This window comes from Leucoraja erinacea, chromosome 13 (genome assembly GCF_028641065.1).
Source record: "Leucoraja erinacea ecotype New England chromosome 13, Leri_hhj_1, whole genome shotgun sequence".
Lineage (NCBI taxonomy): Eukaryota > Metazoa > Chordata > Chondrichthyes > Rajiformes > Rajidae > Leucoraja > Leucoraja erinaceus.
The window spans coordinates 30,823,176-30,846,654 of NC_073389.1; the positions used below are offsets into that span (position 1 = coordinate 30,823,176).

Below are 23,479 nucleotides of genomic sequence, written 5' to 3' on the forward strand. Positions count from 1 at the left end.
AAGCAGCATCTGTGGAGAACATGGATCGATGATATTCAGGGTTGAGATCTTTCTTTAGACTGAGAAATATAAGACTGTAATCTAAAAGTAAAGAATTGCAGGTGTTGAAATAGAAACAAAAAATGGTGGAGGCCCAGCAGCATCTGTGAGGCGAGAATCTGAGCAAACGCTTTCTGAAAGGACATTAACATGAAACATTAACTGATTTTCTTTCCATAAGTGCTGCCCGACCTGGTGAGTCTTTCCAGCATTCTCTGTTTTTATTTCAAATTTAAAACTGTATTTTGTTCATCCACCAATCTTACTATTATCCTATCATCAATCCCTGATTATGTGTGAGGTTGGTCCTAATGGCTTCTCTGAAAATTAGATCTTCCTCCAAATGTGTAATAAATGACTTGAACTACAAACTGGGCCTGCTCTCCAAAAGCAAATTCCAAAAAGTTTGTCAAAATTGGAGAGCAATTTTTCACAGTAATCTTGCACATCCTTTCAAAACAAATGGCTGGTAAACCAGTAAAAGTTGTAATTGTTGTATTCAGTCACACAGCCATTCTGTCCATCCCAGAATTGTGAATTATGTGTCCTTTTAGATCTTTGGCGCTCCTTCATTTGATGACAAGATCTTGGAAGTCGTGGCTGTATTTGGAAGTATGCAAATGGCAGTATCAAGAGTCATCAAGCTTCAGCACCACAGAATAGCTCAGGTGGGTTTATTAGTCAAAGTTTCTTTCAAAATAATTGTTACCTAATTTCCATATAATATGATTTATCTGTTGTTCTGTGATGTAAGAACTGTATGTTTAGAACCTTTGCATGGATTTATGGAACCACGGGCTTCTTAGCCAGTCCTTTCTTCACAGTTCTCATTCGTACTGTAGTTACTTGTTGTTCCATTTTTCAGTGTATCTTCTGGGAATTTAGTTTGGCACAGAGTTAAAGAAAGAGATTCTTCAACCCGCCGAGTCTGTGCTAACCATTAACCACATTTATACTAATCGTATGTTAATTCCACTTTTTATTGCCCTCATATTCCCGTCAACTGCCCCCAGATTCTACCACTCACCTCCACACCAAGGACAATTTACAATGGTTAATTAACGTACCAGCCAGGTCTCTGGTGTGGGTGGAAACTAAACACCCGGATAAAACCCACATGATTCGAGGAATGTGCAAACTACTGCTGCCAACTATGATGCCCTCACAGTCACCATTCAAAACTGATGTGCTACCTTTCTTCCCATTGCTTCCACCACCTGACATACACAGCTGCAGCAGCAGCTGAATTTGCACTCCATTCTTTGCATGCCATCAGTCTGTCTACAGCTGAAATAATAAATTAACTATATTGAGTGTTGTAACTGAAGAGAGAACCAGTACCTGTTTCCAATAATGGAACTTTTGACCAGTATCAGTTTCCTGAGCAGAATCTGTTACAACCAATCCAGCAGGTTTATTCTTGTGTGAAGCACCAAATAATATCCCAAAAGGGAGCATAATCCTACCTAACATTACATGTGCTTCTAACATCTTCAAATTCTATTTCTGTACTACCTCCATTCACCCACCAACCACCAGTTGGATCGAGCTCATTTACTGATCGAGATAATTGTTAAAAGCCATTTTGTCTTTGAAGTCTTTTTCTCAAGTACCCAGCCTGTACAGTACTCTAATTTTCTTGAAGTATCTGAGATAATTTCTGTTTAACAACATCACTCTAAATTAGTTTAAAGCTGACACAGGTCCTCCGTGGCTATCAACACCTAATTTATGGACGCCTGTACATACGAACGAGCTGCAACAATTGGGGGCTGGGTCAAGTTGAGTAGTTGAGCAGATTCATCCCCTGAGTCAGTGAGGCCACCTATTGGATGTTCATCCCATTCCTGCTTCACAGTTGTTATCGTGATCTTGTCCTGCAAGATCTTTGTTCATTTCCAACTTACAAGAAAGTTGTGTTTCAAACAAATTTGCAGGAGCAGAACCCTTTCAACACCCATGGACTGTCTGTATAACAAATGATGTACTGGTCTCAGACACTTATTTTCCAATATGCTTTTGTTTTTTGCCATTTTTTGCTTTGGACTATGCTTATTTTGTTTCCTTTCCTTTGCCTAAGCTAACATTTTTTCAGCAATCTCGTATTCCTTTGAACTTGGCATGATCCTTACTGAGTTGTCAAGTGCCACTTCCAAATTGATTTAAAATTTAAGATGAATTGTTCCATTCACTTTATGCAATATCATTGAAACTCATTAACCACATTATACTGCTGTTATGAACACAAATCAGATAATTTACAGGGAACTCGTGCTGTGTGATATCAAGGACGTTTTTGTTTCCTCTAGATGTGGTCCTGGTTGTTGATGTGATGGACGACCCACAGTCGCAAAGGATGTAAAATGAAGGCACAAACTGGCAGTTCCTAGTTGATTACTAGTTTAACAAAGGGCAACAAATAGCTCAACATCATCATTTAATAGACACCTACCATAGATTTTGTACTGTTGTTACACGCGACTGTTTATACTGTCGCTTAACATTCATCCTTAGTTGGATTTTATTGAATTCATTCAGTTTTAATTTAATCTCACAGCAGTATATTTCCTATAAGTTAAATATGAATCATGACTCGCGTACAATAAACCTACTGAAGCAGACCATTTAGCCAAGTTCTTCACTGTCAGTATTTATGCAGCATGAAACTACTTTCTCCTCCCTGTCCCATCAGTCAGAAACTACAATAGATTGAAAGCATGTACCACACGATTCAAGAACCGCCTCTTTCCCACTGTTGGCTGACTCCTGAACAAACCTATCATATGCTAAGGATGAATTCCTAATCTTCCAGTCTAAAACATTGTCGCCTTCGCTCAGTTCCTCCAGCACTATATATTTGACCTCCTTATATTCTGGTTGTTTCCTTCCATGCTTGCAACAGCATGACCACACTATCTACAAGGCAGCATATTATTAGAAGCCATAGCTGCATCTGTTAATGTACCTGAATATTCCAAATTGTACATCCTTCGGACTGATAAACAATACTAACGCTCAGCTTTAATTTAAAATCAATCTGTAAAACATCTGTGTGGCTTAGACTAAAATAACCTCTCTTTTTCTCATCCAGATCCATGTGCTTGAATATTAAAGTTGATTATTCTCCATTTTTCCCCTTCATTTCATAAATTAAGATTATATAGTGTATGCTGTTTGGGTGACAAGAGTTGGTGAAAGTTCTTATTCAGTTGCTTATAAACACTGAAGTTAAAGTGGCATCATCCTCTGCAGTGTCGGTCTGTGAAGATCACCATTCTGGGAGATGAGGGTGTGCCAGTACAGGTAGATGGAGAGGCGTGGATCCAGCCACCTGGGGTCATCAAAATCGTGCACAAAAACAGAGCGCAGATGCTGACAAGAGACCGAGTAAGTAGGCAAGAGAATATATTTCTAAATCACCAGACAACCATTGAAGTTTTATAGGCTGCTATCTGGCTTGCTGCGATGATACCCATGCAGCTTTCATGTGCATTGCAGGCAAGCGGTTTGGTGGACAGGTAAGAATAATGTATTCCAAGTTAGTATGTATTCCTGTTATGAAGTCTGATATCCTGACTTTGACTTTAATATGATTTACATATTTAGTGTAAAAAATAAATTATTCTTTCAGTTGGATAAATGTAAAAATAATAGAAACTTCGGGGCAGTGAACTAGGGTTGGTTGGATAACAGGAGTTGGTTAACAGACAACCTGGGACCTGGGGTATAAGAGAGGATTGCCCTGTTACGAGTAGCTAAAAATCGATTGGCATTTAGAAGAATAGTTGTGATCTTAGTGGAATTTTTTAGGGTTATGACAGGGTAGTTGTCAAGATGTTTTCCTCTAGTAGGAGAGTCGTGAACAAGGGAACACAGAAAAGATATAAGGAGGATTTCATGTAGAACTGTGGTGCAAAGGGAGTCCTACTCGCAGATGGTGGTGAATCTCTGAAATTCTCTACTAAGGAATTTGTGGAGGCCTGATCACTGGGGATATTTAAAGAGGAGATGTTAGTTTTCAAAAGATCTGGCAATTAGGGGATATGTTTGAACTGGCAACGGTAGAGAGAATGAGGTCTGGTGCAGATCAGCCATGGGGTGACGGAGTGGCCTGCTCTGCTCCTTTTTTCTTATGTTCTAATACAGACTTAGAGTGCCACCTCTCGCAGGAAGATGTAATTACACAATAGCAGGTTTATACAGATTGATGCCATGTCTGACACTTTGGGGCCTGGCTGGTGCCAGACCACAGGGAATCCGGACCACAAAAATTGCCACTTCCTCTGAGCAAGAGAACTGTTCCCTTTAAATATACACAATCCTCGGGACATGTAGAAGTTGCAAAAGCTATCCGTAACTCAAAGTTTCTGTGAGTCATAAATGTTGTCAGGTGAGATAAATTGCACTGGCAGGTTAATAGGCTACAGATTAGTACAGATCCTCGTCTCTTAGAACGGAGTTAGAATTAGTTACTTAGTCATAGAGCATGGAAACAGGCCTTTTCGCCCAACTCATCCATGCCAATCAGGATGCCTTCCTGGGCTAGTCCCATTTGCTTGCATTTGGCCCATATCCCTGTAAACGTTTCCTATCCATGTACCTGTCCAATATCTTCTAAACATTGTAATTGTACACACCTTCACAACTTCCTCTGTCTGCTTCTTCCATATACTGACCATCCTCTGTGTGAAACATTTGCCCTTCAAGTCCTTTTCAAATGTTTCTCTTATCTTAAATCTGTGTCCTCTATTTTAGACTACTCTACCCTTGGAAAAAGAGTGTGACATTATGTATGCCCATCATGATTTTATATTCCTCTATAAAGCCACTCAATTTGCTACATTCCAGGGAAAATGGCCCAGCATATCCAGCCTATTTTTATATCTCAAGCATGCTCTTCAATCTTCGCTGCACCTTTCCAATTTAAAGACATAATTCCTATATCCGGCAAACAGAACTGCACTCAATAATCCAAGTGTGATCTCACCAACGACTTGTACAGTTGTACCATGACATCCCAACTCCTGCATTCAGTGCTCTGACCAATGAAGGCAAGTGTGCCAAATGCCTTCTTCGCCACTCTGTCTCCCCGAGTCACCTGTAGCATGCCAGACCACAGGGGTTGCTGGACCACAGAATGGTGGACTAGTGTGTTTCACTGTCTTGTTTCAAGTGAACTGAGATGTACACACTCATGCGACATTGAGAATCGTACTGGGGATACGAAAATCCTGTTTACTGGAGAGCCTATTCTTGTTAGATCCAGGAGGTTTATGAAGGAATTTAATAGAAATGTTATGAATGAAAAGGTTTTGTTGTACTAAATAAATCTATTTGGTCCAGCAGCTCGTTACTCAAGGGCTACCAATGTTAGTTGGAAAATTAGATAGAAGAGTTTATACTCAGTGTTGATTTGGCAGACATACCCTACTATCTACCTGAAGTAACATGAATTTAATGATTGGCTTTTTTAACTTTACATTTTAAACATGTTTTTGTCGGGAGTACTGTTCATTGATTTTATTTAACAAGGTGTACTAAATTAGTACTTCTTTAATGGTTCTGTTTCATTGCAATTGACAAAGTGTTTGCAATCTGCTTACAAGTTTAAAAAAAAATCAGATAATTAGTTCAAGCTTAAGATGTACATGTGTGGGTGGCAGAAAAGTAAATACCCATAATTAAATAAGAGATGGCAATAACAGTGTTTCAAAAAATAAGACAGTGTAAGAAGAAAATAAATTGAATGACATGGCAGAGTAACTATTATAATACAGTAAATAAAAGTTTGTTTTTGTCACCTTTAAAACATCTGTGCTGTCATCTTCTATTTTTACACATTTGGTCTTGTTTGAAATGGGCAAGAAGCAGAAAAATTACTATCAAGAACAGTGTTCCTCAAAACATTGCCCAAATTGTTCACTGTGAGCAGAACTATTCAAACATTACCTCATTATACTATCACAAAAGTTGATCCAAAGTGCTGGAGTAACTCAGTGGGTCAGGCAGCATCTCTGAAGAACATGGATAGGTGATGTTTCAGACTGAATATATAGTATATTTTTCAGGCTGAATATATGGTATATATTACTGATTCTTCATTCATTACTACTCATTCTTCCAAAATGTACCACTTCTTACTTTGAATTTAACCCGTCATGTTTTTACCAAATTCATTAATCCATCTGCTTGGTCTTCAAAGTTTTTTTTTTATCATCCTTCTCACTGCTTACTGAATGTCAGTGTTTCTAAAACGTACATATCTCAAGATTGTACTCTGTAACCCTATTCCATGTTTTTAATATGTGTCTATAACATTAAGGTTCCTATGACTGGTGGAAGTCCAAACTATGCTTCCCTTCATCCTTCATCATGAAAATATCCCATTCATCACATTTTAATTTTTTTATTCCATAACCAACTTTTTTAATTTACCAAAAAACCTATTAAGTGGTTCTTCATCTGAAGAGATAGTACAATTTACCACATGAAAAAACTCATATCAAATTAATTTGTCACAATTAACAATTTCTTAACAGCTCTTAACAATTTTATTCATGTGGCTATTTATTTTCTTAGCTAGCACCAGTGGGGTTATTGAGGAAGAGAAGGGAAAATCCATAGATGGGTTCATTTGAAGATGAAGAAGGGGATGAATTTAGAAGCAAATTAACATGAATTTAGAAGCAAATTAGGCATGGGCAGGAAGAAGGACCATGATTGTTGTCATTCATCAGGAAACAAGAGGGTTAATAAAGTTTCTTTGGCAATTCTTTTTGTTTAGAGGAAGGGAGAAGAGTCAAATAGGATGTTGTCCGATGAAGGAGAAATTATTCTTCGTAAGAACAATTGCCGGCAAGCAGGTTGATTGAGGGCGGACTTTCCATATATCGATATAGAGATATGGCGTGAAAACAGGCCCTTCAGCCCACTGAAACTGTGCTGACCACTTAATTTAATGTTACATTAATCCCCATATTGCATCAACTCATCCCAGATTCTGCCATTCATCTACCCACTCAGGGCAATTTACAGTGACTGATTAATCCACCAGCCTGCATATCCTTGAAATGTGGGAGGATACTAGAACATACACAGGAAACCCACGTAGTCAATCAGGGAACTTGCAATATCCACACATACAGCACCTGCAGTCAGGATTGAACCAGGGTCACGAGCTTTGTGAGGCAGTGGCTCTACCACCTCCACCATCATTTGTGTAATGGAAATTTATGGGTGTCATCCAAGTGAGACTCGAGGACCAGTATGACTGGCGATTAAAAGAAAAAAAACTATTAGGGCCAGGAACCTGGAGATTTGAAAGTGGAGAATTCAAGGATGTAAATTAGAAGAAACTGGACATGAAGATGATAAAGATAAGATTGGAAGCAAATATTTCTAAAAAAGAAAGGTTGAAACATTAGGGCTACGAGTGGACCTCTGAGGTGGGTGATTTTGATGGAGAGGGGCAGGGTATACAGCAAGGTGTGCAGAGGGGATGAGGCAAGTTACAACCTGGCCACTGCCTTCATGAGAGAGGTTTGGAATGAAGCAAAAAAAGTACAAATTAAATAATGCCAATCTGAAAAAGTAAATGGTCCAGAATTTTCTGCCTAATAATAGCATTTATTGATGTTTCACATCTGTTATTGATGTGTAAATTGTCTATCAATTAGTGGAGAGGAAGTGAAAGGCCAGGAGTTGTGAAAAACAAGAAGATCGATGATTTACGCTGCACATGCAAACAACATCCTGACCTTAACCTCCTGATCTGTGCAAGTTAGAGCATTTGCCGTTACGCTGCTGAAGAAAATTGGGACTGAGCATGAACAATCCAAGTATGACCCTAATGAGGAAAGTTATTCACGTCTGTTGATGATCAACTTCTATGGTCCAGAACGTCAATAGTCTTGTTTGCATATCCAGCGAATTGCAGAGAAGACTTTGAGCTGCAGAAGGAAGAAAAAGACTGTGGGCTGTCTTGCACCAGCAAGCTTTAACACAGCACAATTGCAGGCCTGTTCGCACACCATGTCCATGTGTATCCGTGCCACAGCGTTCATTATTCACCTTCTTCCACAGGCATTCGAGAATACTTTGAAATCCTGGGAAGACAAACTGCGGTATGACTCTTGCAGACCAGCCCTGAGACCCCATCTGTACCCGCAGCAGTCAGTAGACCTGGCCACAGAGGAGGAGGTCACCCAACTGCAGCTCTGTGCCCAGGCAGCCGAGGAGCTAATCACAAGGTACGTCACTGCACGCAGCTTGTCATTCCAGCAAGCACGTGGACAAGTTGCCATTGAAGAGTGCTGAGTCTTTAACTTGCAGACGTCCCAAGTGCTTGGGTATCTTGATGATAAGTGCAAGCTTGGTCAGGATATTTGAAGGTTAAAAATAAGGCATTGAAAGCTGTGGTGTGTAAAACCAAGGACGACCTAGGGTGGCAGGGATAGTGCTGGCGTGAAATGGTTCATTCTTCACGCCACATTTTAGGGTGAGTGCAGCAATCTTAACTCCTCAGCCCCAGGTGAAAAGAAGACTTGCATTTATATCATCCTCGGAGACCGGCAGTCAATCACTATTGGTGTCAGAGTTATACAGCATGGAACGAAGTCTTTCGAGTCAACTCGTCCATGCCAATAAGTTGTCTAGATGAGCTAGTCCCATTTGACTCCACATAGCTCATATCCCTTTAAATCATTCCAATTGACGTATCTGTCTAAATATCTTTTATGCATGGTAATTGTATCCACTTCTACAGCTTCCTCTAGCACTGTGTTCCATATACCCAGCACCACCCTTTCTGTGATAAAGCTGTCCTTCAAGCTCCCTATAAATCACACACACACACACACCCCCACACACACACACCACACACACACACACACACACACACACACACACACACACACACACACACACACACACACACACACACACACACACACACACACACACACACACACACACACACACATCACACACACACACACACACACACACACACACACACACACACAAACTTGGTCTTCCAGTTTTAGACTCCACAATCCTTTGAAAGGGACTCTGACCATTCACCTTATCTATGCCCCTCATGCTTTCTACACCTCGATAAGATCATTCCCTCAGCCTTTTACACACCAGGGGAAACATTCCCAGCCTATCCAGCCTCTCCTTGAAACTCAAATCCTCCATTTCTGGTAACATCCTTGTGAATCATTTCTGAACCAACGAGCAACCTGTTTCTCTTCTTGGAATAACACCATAGGTCCTGAAGACCACCTGGAGTGTTGGTGTCTTATTTCTGGAGCAGACTCCTTTCAAGCCAATGTATGCTATTAGATGCCCAGAGTTGGTGCATTTTCCCTGAAGATATATTCTAGTTATGATGTTCTGGGGTGTTGCATGCAATGGTTGTTTCAACTAAATAAGTAACCAATGTCACAGCAGATCCCAGTGAGTTGTGTTGATGCAGGGGCTGGTTATTGTACCTTCTTGGAGTACATTTTCTCCTCACTTAGTTATTCCTGCCTGGACCACATATGCCATGCTCTCGGTTGCTCGAAGGAGACTCATTGGAGTTGCTCAACCCTCCCTCTTCAAAAGAAGAAGATAAATTAATCATTCAACCTCCAGAAAACAGTATCACACTGCTTATTTATTCTGTCTTCACAACGTCACAATTCAATCTTTCTACTGAAACTCACCCATGATTTTGAAACGAAAGACTCAATGTTTTAACTGTCTTTTTGACTGACCTTCCAACCTGGTCGTTCTGTATATCCAGGGAGCCTCAATGAGCAGAGGACAATTGTCCATGTATTATGTACTTCAATTCAACCTGGAGTTACTTAAAGAAATACAGTCAATAGATTAGATTGATAATAAAATTACTCAATTATCCCTCCTGTTTTAGAATAGCATTGTTTTCATCTTAATATTCATGCATGTGTTAAAGGTAAGTTAAAAATGTTTATCAATGAAATGCTCACTGAGGCCTCAGGGACAGAGTTGTGGTGGGGAGATAGTGGCTCTACCATGGCTTATCATTTCTATTATTCCATTATTCCACATTGCAGTTGTTGCATTCTTGAAGTCTTCTTTCAATTTATAACTTTCAGAATCTGCGAGGCAGCCAAAATTCACAGCCTCCTGGAGCAGGAACTGGCACATGCTGTCAATGCAAGCTCTCATGCGCTAAATAAAACGCATCCAAAGTTCCCAGAGGTAAGCGGCAATCATGTTGTTTTGTACCCAGTCAATATCGGTGTCCAACTGAGCTCACCCACATTAACTTGGTTTGATGTTTTATTATTAATATTTTTGAGTCCCCCCCCCCCCCCCCCCATTTTGGAAAAAAATATATGCCTTCATACAATAAATACATTCTGGGTAAGTCTCATCTGCCTGCATTTGGTCCATATCACTCTGATCACTTTCTGTCCTTCTATATATCTGTCCAAATGTCTTTTGAACGCCATACCTCTTATAAAGGATGATGTTTTAGGTCTTTGGAAGACTCTTACTACAGATCCAGAATATCACTCTTGGCAGATGTTAGGATCAAGATTCAGATTCAGATTCAATTTTAATTGTCATTGTCAGTGTACAGTACAGTGCATTTAGATCTCCCTGGAAGACGAAATGCATTTAGAATCTCCCTGGCAGAGAGCGACATAGCAAATGATTTTGTACATAAAAATAATAATCTCCCTGGAAGAGCGACATAGCAAATGATTTGGGGGGGGGGGGGGGGGGGGGGGGTGGTGATTGGCAGTCACCGAGGTACGTTGTTGAGTAGAGTGACAGCCGCCGGGAAGAAGCTGTTCCTCGACCTGCTGGTTCGGCAACGGAGAGACCTGTAGCGCCTCCTGGATGGTAGGAGGGTAAATAGTCCATGGTTGGGGTGAGAGCAGTCCTTGGCGATGCTGAGCACCCTCCGCAGACAACGCTTGCTTTGGACAGACTCAATGGAGGGGTGCGAGGAACCGGTGATGCGTTGGACAATTTTCACCACCCTCTGCAATGCCTTCCGGTCAGAGACAGAGCAGTTGCCATACCATACTGTGATGCAGTTGGTAAGGATGCTCTCGATGGTGCAGCGGTAGAAGTTCACCAGGATCTGAGGAGACAGATGGACCTTCTTCAGTCTCCTCAGGAAGAAGAGACGCTGATGAGCCTTCTTGATCAGAGTTGAGGTATTGTGGGTCCAAGAGAGGTCATCGGAGATGTTGACTCCCAGGAACCTGAAGCTAGAAACACGTCCCACCTCCGTCCCGTTAATGTGGATGGGAGTGTGCGTGCCGCCTCTGGACTTCCTGGAGTCTACAATGAGCTCCTTGGTCTTCTTGGAGTTAAGGGCCAGGTTGTTGTCAGCGCACCATGCTGCTAAGTGCTGGACTTCCTCCCTGTAGGCCAATTCATCGTTGTTGCTGATGAGGCCATTCACCGTTGTATCATCTGCAACCATCATAGGGTCCGTCATCAATGAATTTCCCTTGCACAGGATCACAACTGCGTGCCCGCAGATTTTGTTATTTTGGTTTTAGTTTTAGAGGTACAGCATGGAAACAGTCCCTTCGCCCACCAAGTCCGCAGTAACCAACGATCACCCATACACTAGTTCTATGTTGCAATTTACAGAAGTCAATTGTCAAACTGCACCTTTGGAATGTGGGAGGAAACCAGAGCATCAAGAGAAAACCCACACAATGCACAAGGAGTGTGTTCAAACTACGGTCAGACCCGTAATCGGGATCGAACCCAGGAATCCGACACTGTAAAACAGCTATTCTACCACAGAGCCACTCTGTAGTGGTGGCCAGATGGTTGCACAATTTTTGATCCCATTGCACCTCACTGACATTGAATCATCCTGTTATGAAGGAAGACTGGACAGATTAAAGGATATGTTGATAAATATATTATTATATTCTAAGTGACTTAATAAGTGACAATATGATGGACTGCTCTCCACATAATCTGGATCGGTGCAGCCCCAATAATACTCAGGCAGTTAAATACCATCTCGGACAAGGCAGCCCACTTGATTGGTACTCCAACCACCACCTGAAACCCACTCTTGTACACATTGTATTCATGTGGCTGTTTGATTTTAGTTTCTGGTGATAAATCATCTTCCCTTGCCAATTGGAATTCTTAATGCTCTACCTTGTAAGTGTATGTGGTGTATTTGGATTTTCAGAATGTGTTCAGTGTTGTCCTCAGGGAGTTTGTGAACAAAGTACATGGAATTGAGGTAAAATGTTAGCATAGATTGAGAATTATTTAACAGGTAAAAAACAAAGAGTAGGAATAAATAGTTGGTAATTTGTGATTTATGGAATAACCCAGAGATAAATACATGTTATTCACAATCAAAACCAACAATTTGATTAAACAGATCATATACTGTACAGTATTTTTAAGTTTGCTGGTGACACAAACCAAAGTAAAATTGTGAGTTGTGATTAGAAAGCAGAGGCTTTAAAAGAATATAGAGAAACTGAATGTGAGCAAAAATATGGCAGATGGAGTATAATTTAGAAAAATGTGAGGCTATTCACTTAAATACAAAAGAACTACTGAATATTATTTTAAATTGGGAAATTGTCATGTTGAAAAGGACTAGAGATTCTTCTCATATGTCATTGTAAGCTATCTTGCAGGTGCAGGCGGCTATTAAATTGGCAACTGTTATTATTATGAAAAATGTTGAATCTCCACGGAGAGAATATAAATAGAGAGAAAAGCCTACACAGCCACTGATTTCTTCCAGTGCAAAGACCATTATTTTTTAGGATTAATGATCCCGAAGTAGGATTTACAAGCCCTGATGTCGGTAGTAAATTATGTTGACATCAATGAAATTCTAGTCAATCTTTCTGCAGATGAATGACAACATATAAAGAGAGGAAATTGATGAGCTGGTGATTTTTGCTTTTGTTTCTTTGCAGAATCTTACCAGGAACACAGCAATTGAGATTGCTAGTAACGTGAAAGCCCTACATAATGAAACAGAATCATTGCTCGTTGGAAGAGTTCCTCTGGTAAGATGGCAGCGTATACCACCTGAAAAAAAGAATTATGTACGTCATGTTAATGAGATTTCAAATGGTTCAGCTTGTGGGCTGTACAATAACAGCGGCTCAGGGCTCTACAATAGGCAGGAAAAATTCCAACAGTTCTGCAACACGATTGTGGTGCCCTTTCCACCACTCCCTACCCCAACATCCTGACCTCCACCTTTCAGCTCTCTCTTGCAAGCATTTTTGTCATAGAATTAAACCACACAGTACCAGACCCTTCAGCTCAACTCTTCCAAGACTTCTCCTTGAGCCATTCCCATTTGCCATTCCCATTTGGCCCACATCCCTATAAACGTTTACTATTTATGTACCTGTCCAAGTGTCTTTTAAACATTGTAATTGTACCCACCTCTACAGCTTTCTCAGGCATCTCATTCCACCACCACACTCTGGGAAAAGTTGCTTCACAAGTCGTCTTTGAATCTTTTCCCTCTCACTTATGTATGCATAGAGGCTCAGAACTCTTAAAAGAAGGAAAAGTCATCTCCTCCATGGCCAGTGTGAGGACCACCGTAAATTGGAGGAGCAGCACCTCATATTTCACTTGGGCAGTTTGCACCCCAGCGGTATGAACATTGACTTCTCCAATTTCAGGTAGTCCTTACTTTCTCCTCCCCTTCTCAGCTCTCCCTCAGCCCTCTGGCTCCACCTCTTCCTTTCTTCCTCCCATCCCCCCCCTCTCCACCCACTCATCAATCTGAAGAAGGGTTTCGACCTGAAACGTTGCCTATTTCCTTCGCTCCATAGATGTTGCCTCACCCGCTGAGTTCGTCCAGCATTTTTGTCTACCTTCGATTTACCAGCATCTGCAGTTCCTTCTTAAACGAAAAGTCATCTAACATGCCTTTCAGTTCCTTCCCCATCTTTTTGACAAACGTCTGTAGTTGCCAACCCAAACGGCTGACATCGGATTCATGTGTCAAAGAAACAACATAACTGTGCACATTTCTTTGAACCAGAACAGATCATTAAATAAGAAATGCAAGGCAGTCTAAACATAGATACTTTAATTGCTGCCTGCATTTGCAGTCCAATTGTCCATACCTTAGGCTCCACATGCATTCAGAAAGACAAAAAAAAACTTTAGTAAGCATTTGGGAAAGTTTCTTGAGAAAAGTCCATTTTGACAACCAAAGGTAAAAGTCACTGCAGATATAAGGAATACGCCATCATGTTCTATAAGGTTATGGTATTGGACACACTGAAACTGCACACCTAGTCAAGCCACTGCCTCACAGAGCCAGGGACCCAGGTTCAATCCTGTCCTCGGGTGCTGTCCATGCAAAGATTTTGTATATTCTTCCTGGGAACATATTGGTTGGCTCCAGGGGCTCTGGGTTCCTCTCATATACCAAAGGCTTGTGGTTGGTAGGTTGATTGGCCGTTTTAATTTGCCACGTGTATGGGTGAGTGATCAAATCCAAGGCAATTGATGGGAATGTGGAGAGAAAAAAATGGGATTAATATAGAATTTGGAACTGGTATTGGTTTGTTATTGTCTTGAGTACCGAGACAGTGCGAAACCTTGCTTTGCAAATCATACCAGTGCATCTGTAGAAATTAGAGATTTTTTTTAGTGTTCTAAGGAAGTAGAGGCGTCAATCAATCAATCAATCAATCAACCTTTATTGTCATCTTGCAAGCAACAAGTACAGTGCAAAATGAAAAGACGTTTCCCAGTGAATAGCGGAGCCTCGCACATGAAATTTAAAAACACTTCACACATAATAACACTAAAAAAAACAATCCAGTCCCTGATGGAACAGTATAAATAGTTAAAAGCAGGTAAAAAAAAACACAATGTTAAAATACAGTAAACCAATCATAAAAAATGTCCGGGGCCGCTGATTTGAGTGGCCAGTGCCAGTTATTAAAGTGTCCGTGCCAGCCGCAGAGTCAAGTCAAGTGACTGTGAGTGCAGAGTGACTGTTTAGCAGCCTCACAGCCTGTGGTAGGAAGCTGTTTAGCAGCCTCGTAGTCCGGGCTTTGATGCTTCGATATCTCTTGCCTGATGGCAAGAGATCCAGGTGTGTGTGGAGGGGGTGCAGTTTGTCCTTGGCAATTCTCTGTGCTTTCTTCAGACAGCGGCTCTGGAACAGTTCTTGTACCGAGGGTAGGGAGACGCCAATGATCCTCTCTGCTCCCCTCACTACCCTCTGCAGAGCCTTCCTGTCCGAGCAGTTGCAGGTGCAGTACCACGTATTTATGCAGTATGTGAGTACAGACTCCACCGTGCCCCTGTAGAAAGTCCTGAGGATGTTGGTGGGGAGTGAGGCCTGTTTTAGTTTCCTCAGGAAGTGCAGTAGCTGATGGGCCCGGATGACGGTCCCAGTGGTGTTCCTGGACCAGGTGAGGCTGTCCGTTATCTGCACACCGAGGAACTTTATGCTCTCCACTCTCTCCACTGCAGTGCCACTAATGTTGAGCGGTGTATGCTCTGGCTGCGCCCTCCTGAAGTCGACAACCATCTCCTTAGTTTTGTCGACATTCAATTCCAGGTTATTTTTGCCGCACCAGTCCACCAGTTGTTCTACTTCCTCCCTGTACATTGTTTCGTCATCTCCACTGATGAGTCCCACCACTGTAGTGTCGTCCGCGAACTTTATGATTTTATTGTCCCTGAATCTGGCAGCACAGTCATGTGTGAGCAGTGTGAACAACAGCGGGCTGAGCACACAGCCTTGAGGGGAGCCGGTGCTCAGCGTGATCGAGCCTGAAGTGTTCTTGCCAACACGGACTGACTGCGGTCTCTCTGTCAGAAAGTCCAAGATCCAGTGACACAGGGTGGTGTTGAGGCCCAGCAGGGTTAGTTTCTCCACAAGTCTCTGTGGGATGATGGTATTAAACGCTGAGCTGAAGTCAATGTACAGGATTCTGGCGTATGTGTTCTTGTGTTCCAGATGCGCGATTACTGTGTGCAGCGTGGTAGAGATGGCATCCTCTGTAGAGCGGTTGGGGCGATAGGCAAACTGTAGGGGGTCTAACGATGAGGGGAGGCTGGCAGTAATGTGGGGTTTCACCAGGCGTTCAAAACACTTCATTATTATTGGGGTCAGGGCGACAGGGCGGTAGTCATTTAGGCAGGCAACCACTGGTTTCTTCGCTATGGGGATTATCGTGGAAGTTTTGAGGCATGTGGGGACAATGGCCTGACTAAGGGAGATGTTAAAGATGTCTGTTAGCACATCTGCTAACTCCTCAGCACATTCCTTTAGCACACGTCCTGGGATGTTGTCGGGTCCGACTGCTTTCCACGGGTTGACCTTAGACAGGATTCTCCGTGTGTCCATTGTGTCTATGGTCAGGACTGGCTGGTCGGTTTGTAGGCAGGGGCTGGCTCTCCTCTTGGGTGTGGTGTTTGCTGCATCAAAACGTGCAAAGAAGTTGTTTAGTTTATCTGGGAGAGAAGTGTCCGTGTCGGTTACCTGCTGCCTTGCCTTGTACCCCGTCAGTGTTTCGATTCCCTTCCACATCCTCCTGGTGTCTCCTGTGTCGCAGAGGTGTCCCTGGATTTTCCCCGCGAAGGCACGTTTCGCTGCCCTGATTCCTTTTCCCAGTGCAGTCCTGGTGGATCGGAGAGCGGCTGTGTTACCGGCTCTGTAGGCTGCATCACGAGCCCTCAGCAGCGAGCGCACCTCTGCTGTCATCCATGGCTTTTCGTTTCCACGTGCAGTGAAAGTTTTCATGATGGTGACATCCTCAGTGCACTTGGCAATGTAGCTGGTTACAGTCTCTGCGTACTCCTCGATGTTGATGAGGTCATCATAGGATGCTGCTGTCCTGAACACATCCCAGTCAGTGTGCAGGAAGCAATCCTGCAGTGCTGAGGCTGCTCCCTCTGGCCAGACCCTGGTGTGTTTTCTCTCCGCTCTGACTTGTTTTTGCAGAGGTATGTAGGCTGGGGTTAAAAACACTGAAATGTGGTCCGAGTGGCCCAGGTGAGGGCGTGGGGCTGCCTTGTAAGCCTCTGGGGTGTTGGTGTAAACCAAGTCCAAGATGTTCTCTCCCCTGGTCTCAAAATCCACATATTGCTTGAATTTTGGGAGCACAGTCTTAAGGCTGGTGTGATTAAAATCCCCGGCCACCACAATGAAGCTATCAGGATGTTTGGTCTGGAACTCACTGACGGCGTCATGCAGGGCTCCCAGTGCTTCGTTGGCCTTAGAATTTACATTTGCACTTGGTGCAACATATACAGCCACAACAAAAACAACGGAGAATTCCCTCGGCAGATAGAAAGGCCGACATTTCACGATGAGGAATTCTATCAGCGGAGAGCAGTGTTTCCCGGCTATCGTAGCGTTCACACACCAGTCCTTGTTTATGTACAAGCACAGGCCTCCACCTCGGCTCTTACCAGAGCTAGCTGCCTCTCTGTCCGCACGGAATGATGTCATTCCCTCCAGCTGTATTGCCGTGTCCGGTATATTGCCGTGGAGCCATGATTCAGTGAAAACAAACACACAGCAGTTTCGTATATCCTTGTATGTTGTCCTGAGAAGACGCAGTTCGTCGAGTTTGTTGTCCAGGGAGCGGACATTAGAGAGGAGAAGCGAGGGCACTGCAGGTCGGGTGGGGTTGGCTGTTAGCCTAGCGTGAATGCCTGCTCTTTTCCCCCGTCTCCGCCTCACGTAAGAGCCTGCTCTTTTACCCCGTTTCTGCCTCCTCTCACACCGCTTGCGTCTCCTCCTCCTCCTCTCTCTCCTCTCTCGCCTCCTCTCTCCGGTCGTAGTCATATCTGCGGCCGATATGTTCGGCCTCGCAGCCGGTAGTAGAAGTCCATAGCGGCGTATTTGGTCTAAATCGCACCAAAACGCGCCTTTACTACTACCGTGGTTTGCCCCGATGTTTAGGAGCATGTTCCTGCAGTACATATATCTTGGACAGACTGGACAAGACACACAACACTCACTTTTAAAAGCTCCGACTATCTCCCGAGGGGCCGCTGCGACTGTGCGCGCCGCCATCTTGGATTATTCAGTATGCTTTCATGGTTGTAGCATCAAGGTAATTGGATTAGGCCAAATTATTGGTGATGTTTACACCTAGGAACTTGATGCCTTCCACCGTTCCCTCTTCTGCTCCATTGAGACACACTTGGGCATGTATTCTACCCTGTGTCCTGAAGTTAATGACCAGCTCATTCATCTTGCTGACATTGAGAGAGAGTTTAAGAAGGAACTGCAGATGCTGTTATTCTGAAGAAGGGTTTCAGCCCGAAACGTTGCCCTTTTCCTTCGCTCCATATATGCTGCTGCACCCGCTGAGTTTCTCCAGCTTTTTTGTGTACCTTTGAGAGAGAGTTGTTGTTTTGACCATGCTGCTAAGCTTTCTTTCTCCTTCCTGTATTTAATTTCATCATTGTTTGAGATCCAGCAAACTGCGTTGGGATCATCTGAAAATGTGTAAATCCACACACCTTGCAATAAATCCCACGTGATTCTGCTAATGATGATGCTGATCAACGATTGGGCCACCAGTGCCAGAGAGAGGCATCGCCAAAAATCTGTTTCTCAACATTCTGTGGGAAGTGGGGAGTGGGCTGTGGGGAGTGGGCACTATTCCACCACTCAGCCTCTTTTGAGCCTGTCCTGGTTTGGTGCTGGATGTCCTGAGGCAATTGGAACTTTATGGCCAGGAATAAAAGAAATGGCAACCATTTAACAACCCCTCAACCTGTGAGAGGAAGGAAAACAATTTGTAGCGGCGGTTTTTACAACTTCTCAAATTCAATTTCGATAGCCACTAATTTGTCGGGTATGATTAGGAAAGTAGTCTCACGCACTCCACGACACATTTGAAACAGCAAAGATGAATCTACCAGAAGTAGTCTCGTGATTAATAGCTTCTTTATTGTAGTAATACAAAACAATGAGATAACTCATAACTTTCTGTTCTTAATCGTCCTTCCATTCATGTCATATAAATCATAAATACTTCTTCTTGTAGAAGTACATCATCTGACAACATATATATGTCCCGACCATGCTCATGGTTATGGTAGAAAACTGTTTCAATCCATGCCCGACATCAAACTGAAACTAATCATCTGAGTGTCTGCGCCAGAATCCTCTAACCAAAAACACGCCCCAGACTACGTATTAAATCCCGCCCACATTAACACGGGCAGATAATAATTAAAGGTAACTAGACATGACTATAATAAACTTACTTAAGTTTAATGGCTCCAACACAATTAATTTGACCAAAGAGACATGCACAATGCAAAAGAGGGAGCAAACATATTGGGTTTTGTGGGTGGAGCTCAACATGGCATGGTGGGAAGAAGTATTGCTGGTGAGCAACTGGAAGTGGGAGTGGAGCCCACACCATAATGGAACTGGGAGATAGAGACGAGGGTGGGTCTGTTTTGTTTTGGCTAGAAAAGTTATGATAAACCAGAGGCCTCTTCGTCCTTCAGCTACATGTATTCCAAACCTCAGGCATAAAAATTTGTGACCATCCTATTTTTTCCAGGCATTCTATGATACCTTGCATACATGATGCATTATTGTTGAGCCTTCCATAATTAATTAATTAATTAAAGACATTGTGCGCATTTAACTAGTGGCTGTATTTTCCGTCATGATTTCAGGTACTAATTGCCTTTTCACTTTGCACTTCTAACAGCAACTCGACTCGCCTCAGGAAGAGCAGTTGTCTACAGCGTTGAATCTTGTGGACATTGAACTGCAAAAACTTGCAGAAATTCCATGGCTTTACCATGTGCTGCAGCCAACAGCTGAAGAGGTATAAAGAGGCACTGTTACTGTTTGCAATGGTTCCTGAATCCGGTAATGTTTTTATATCACATGAGATGACACGTTGAAGGGATAGGCAGATATTAGGGATCCCATTTTAGTAAAAGGGTGTTCAGGTGAAGAAGAGAGCAGCAGCCCCTCGTGTGACTTTTGGTATCGCAAGTGAAAGTATTTAGAGTAGCAATTGCTGCCTCCAGTTCATCAAAGCATTATCTGTACCCACTCGTAGCAAGAAACCTTGACAAAAGAACAATCTGAGGGTTACAAGTTCCTGAGTCCAATTACTTGTTGCATCATTTGTTCCTTAGCTGGCATGAATTATAATCCTGTGTAAGAAGACAGTGGACTCAAGTCCAAAGATTAAATCCAGAATGATGTTTCATAGTAATGCTCGGGAAGTGCTACTCTGTCAGGTTCCAAATTTTGAATGAGGTGTTACATTGAAACAGAAAATCCTGGAAAGACTCGGTCTCAGAATTAGACAGTACCCATGGAAAGAGAAACCGTTGATGTTTCAAGTCTAGGGCCATTCATCAGAACTGGGGAAAAGAGGAAATAAATTAGATTAGGTATTAGAGAAGTGGGGAAGACAATAAGTGAATAAAGGAATTTCTCTGATAAGGTGAAATACTGTGAGTAATGTGATAAGATAATCTATGTGTAATGTGTGGCTAATGTATAATCTGTGTGATTATACAATATTAGCAGAAATTAATCCCTCAAAAATCAGGCTTCTATACTTAGCCAATTCCAGATACTTGATGAGCTTCCTAGTTATTACAGTGCCCTGCTAGTGTTTCAACATTAGCATCAAATGCACCTCGGCCAGGCACATGCTCTATTAGCCGAAACTCCTTGAACCCAAATCTCTCCAATCCCAAGGCACTCTTCGTTGATCCAAAAACTTAATTCAAAGCAGAGAGGAGGAGAAGGGTCGCACCCTGAAACGTTATCCGTTCTTTTCCCTTCATAGATTTTCCCTGCCCTGCTGAGTTCCTCAAGCAGTTTGATTCTTGCTCCATTCAAAGCAGTAAGGAGAGACTTAGAAGAAGGCTGTCTTTTGAGAGAATACATGAGAAATGAAATGAGGAACATTGTTTTACAGTAAAAAGTGTATCAATCTGAGATATTATTTTAAACAAGTTGAGCAAACGTTGGGCAAAGCTAACAACTCAGTGCTAATTAATCTTTGCTGCCTCTTCCATCCTCCACCTGAATTGATCGACATCCCATGGGTCAGTTTCAAATAGCCCAGATGATGCAGATTTGCATCTGGAAGCAAGGTTTGGAGATAGGCTGTTGCTGCTCTAGGAATTGTCTGGGCCACATGCCCTGGGAGATTGTTGGCACAGTAAATACTTCTGAAATGCAATCTCTTCACACTGCACTCAAGGGAAAAAAGAACCCTTTTTGGCGCAGTAGATGGTACCCAGCCTGTGCATGTTCCTCAGTCAGAGAGGTACCATGTGCAAGGTATAAGGCCCTCTCAATGGGCAAACTTCCAAATGGTGACTTATCCAGGAGTCTCTACAAGGAAAATGGTCCAGTGGGGACAGTTGCTTCAACCCTCTAACACTATGGAAGGGCTTTTCCATGTCTATTTGCTATGGACTTTGCCAGGTTTCATTGTTCGTCTCCACTCTCAGAATCCCAGGGCAGTACAAAGGAGCAAGAGATTAGATGTAGTATCCATTTTACACTCTGCTTTTCCCTTGGGATGAGGCACATCACAGTGGAAAATTGATCTTGTTTTTTTCCAAGTCAGTCATTGACTGTGAAGTCTACATGGCAGTAGTAAAATTAATGTGCGTTCTACCCTATTGTTAGAAGAACCTGATTAGGGAGAGAGCTACGGTTATACAGAACAGAAACAGACTTTTCAGCCCACTGAGTCTTTACTGTCCATCAATCCTTCATTTTGCAGTAACCTTATATTAATCCCATATTTCCATTCTCCCCTCTTCAATTCTCCCCAGATTCTACCACCTTCCTGCACACTAGTGATAATTTACAGCAGCCAATTAATCAATCAACTCACACTCTTTGGGATGTGAGAATAAATCTAAACACATTCACAGCAAGAACATGCAAACTTCACACGGCCAATGACGGAAGTCAGGATTAAACGCATGTCTCTGGTGCTGTGAGACAATGGCTCTACTAACAATGCCACTGTCCTGTCCTGGTTGATTAGAAGTAAATGTGGGAATTCTGCATTCATCAGCGCTGCACTATGAAGCTTTTTTTTAGTCATGTTAAATTGGAGGGAGCAAAGGCTGCTCATGACATGATTAGTCTATGCCAACATAAATAGGTCAACTCCTGAGTTCAATGACTTCCATCCACTATGGGAATGGTAGATTTGATTCAGGAAAATATTGCATTGCTGGTAAGAATATTAAGGACAGATTAAAGGGCCTGTCCCACTGCGGGGACCTAATTTACGAGTGTAGATGAGTTTAGGAGAGTATGAAAAAGTGTCATGTTGAAGATCTCCTTCGACTATGTAGAAGACCTCTTTCGACCTCCTTCGACCTCTTTCGACCATGTTGAAGACTAGCTTCGACTAGCATCGGGAAAATTGGACACCGAATAGTGGAGAGTGAAGACGACCTCCTTCGACTACCTTGTTGAAGACTATCTACGACTACCTTTGACTACCCTCGATTACCTTTGATTGCCTTTGATTACCTACGAATAACATGCCAACCTACTTCGGCTAAACCTACGAGTAAAAAAAATATTGATTTTTTTCCATGGCAACCTTTTTTCACTCACGGGCATTTTTCAGCATGCTGAAAAAAACGGTGCGACCTAAGTGAGGCCTCGAGTACGCATGGACTACTCTCGAGCATGAAGGAGAGTTACAAAGACCTCCTAGGACCTCGTGTCGACCATGCTGCGAGTACGAGTCGAGGGCAAACTCTTCTAAACTTGCCAATTAGGTTGCCGCATTGGGACAGGCCCTTATCTGTGTAGAATTAGGAAACAGTGGAGCTGCAATTTATACAACTTGATCTATTATTTGGCTACTGTCTGGAGAGAAGGTTATTGAAATGCAAATTTGCAGGGAAATTGCAGAGACGCGGAGAAATCATAAAGTAGTGACCGTAGGATAGCTGAAGGAAGACTGGGATAGTAACAACAAATAAGCAGCAAAGGCGAGGAGTTCTTGAAGTATGTTCAGGAGAACCTTCTTGCCTGATTTCTGACCCAACAAGAACCGGCACAGATGCAAAATGCTGGAGTAACTCAGCAGTACAGGCAGCATCTCTGGAGCGAAGGAATGGGTAATGTTGTGGATCAAAATCCTCCGCTGGATTTAGTTCGGAGAATTAAATCCAGTCGGTCTTTATCAACTTTTATAAAACACTGCCTCCTTCTGTAATGTCTGAAGAAGAGTCCCAACCCAAAACATCACCCGAGCATTCCCTCAAAAGATGCTGCCTGACGTGTTGAGTTCCTCTAGCGGTTTGTTTTTACTCAAGATTCCAGCATCACCAGTTTCTTATGTCTCCTTTTGTAATATAACCATTCTGTGATCTATTGGCAACAATGAAAACAGTTTGGAGACAAAAGAAACTGCAG

General features: G+C 42.6%; 1 protein-coding gene across 2 annotated transcripts in view; it reads left to right on the plus strand.

Annotated features, from left to right (window-relative positions):
- Nucleotides 1-23,479, plus strand: part of dgkh (diacylglycerol kinase, eta) — a 303,149-nt gene that overhangs the window by 252,344 nt on the left and 27,326 nt on the right. For both annotated transcript variants that reach the window (XM_055644779.1, XM_055644780.1), the window contains exons 23-28: nucleotides 594-707; nucleotides 3,292-3,426; nucleotides 8,122-8,288; nucleotides 10,164-10,269; nucleotides 12,999-13,091; nucleotides 19,761-19,880. In XM_055644779.1, the coding sequence (XP_055500754.1) occupies nucleotides 594-707; nucleotides 3,292-3,426; nucleotides 8,122-8,288; nucleotides 10,164-10,269; nucleotides 12,999-13,091; nucleotides 19,761-19,880 (735 nt within the window). The remainder of the gene's footprint in view (nucleotides 1-593; nucleotides 708-3,291; nucleotides 3,427-8,121; nucleotides 8,289-10,163; nucleotides 10,270-12,998; nucleotides 13,092-19,760; nucleotides 19,881-23,479) is intronic.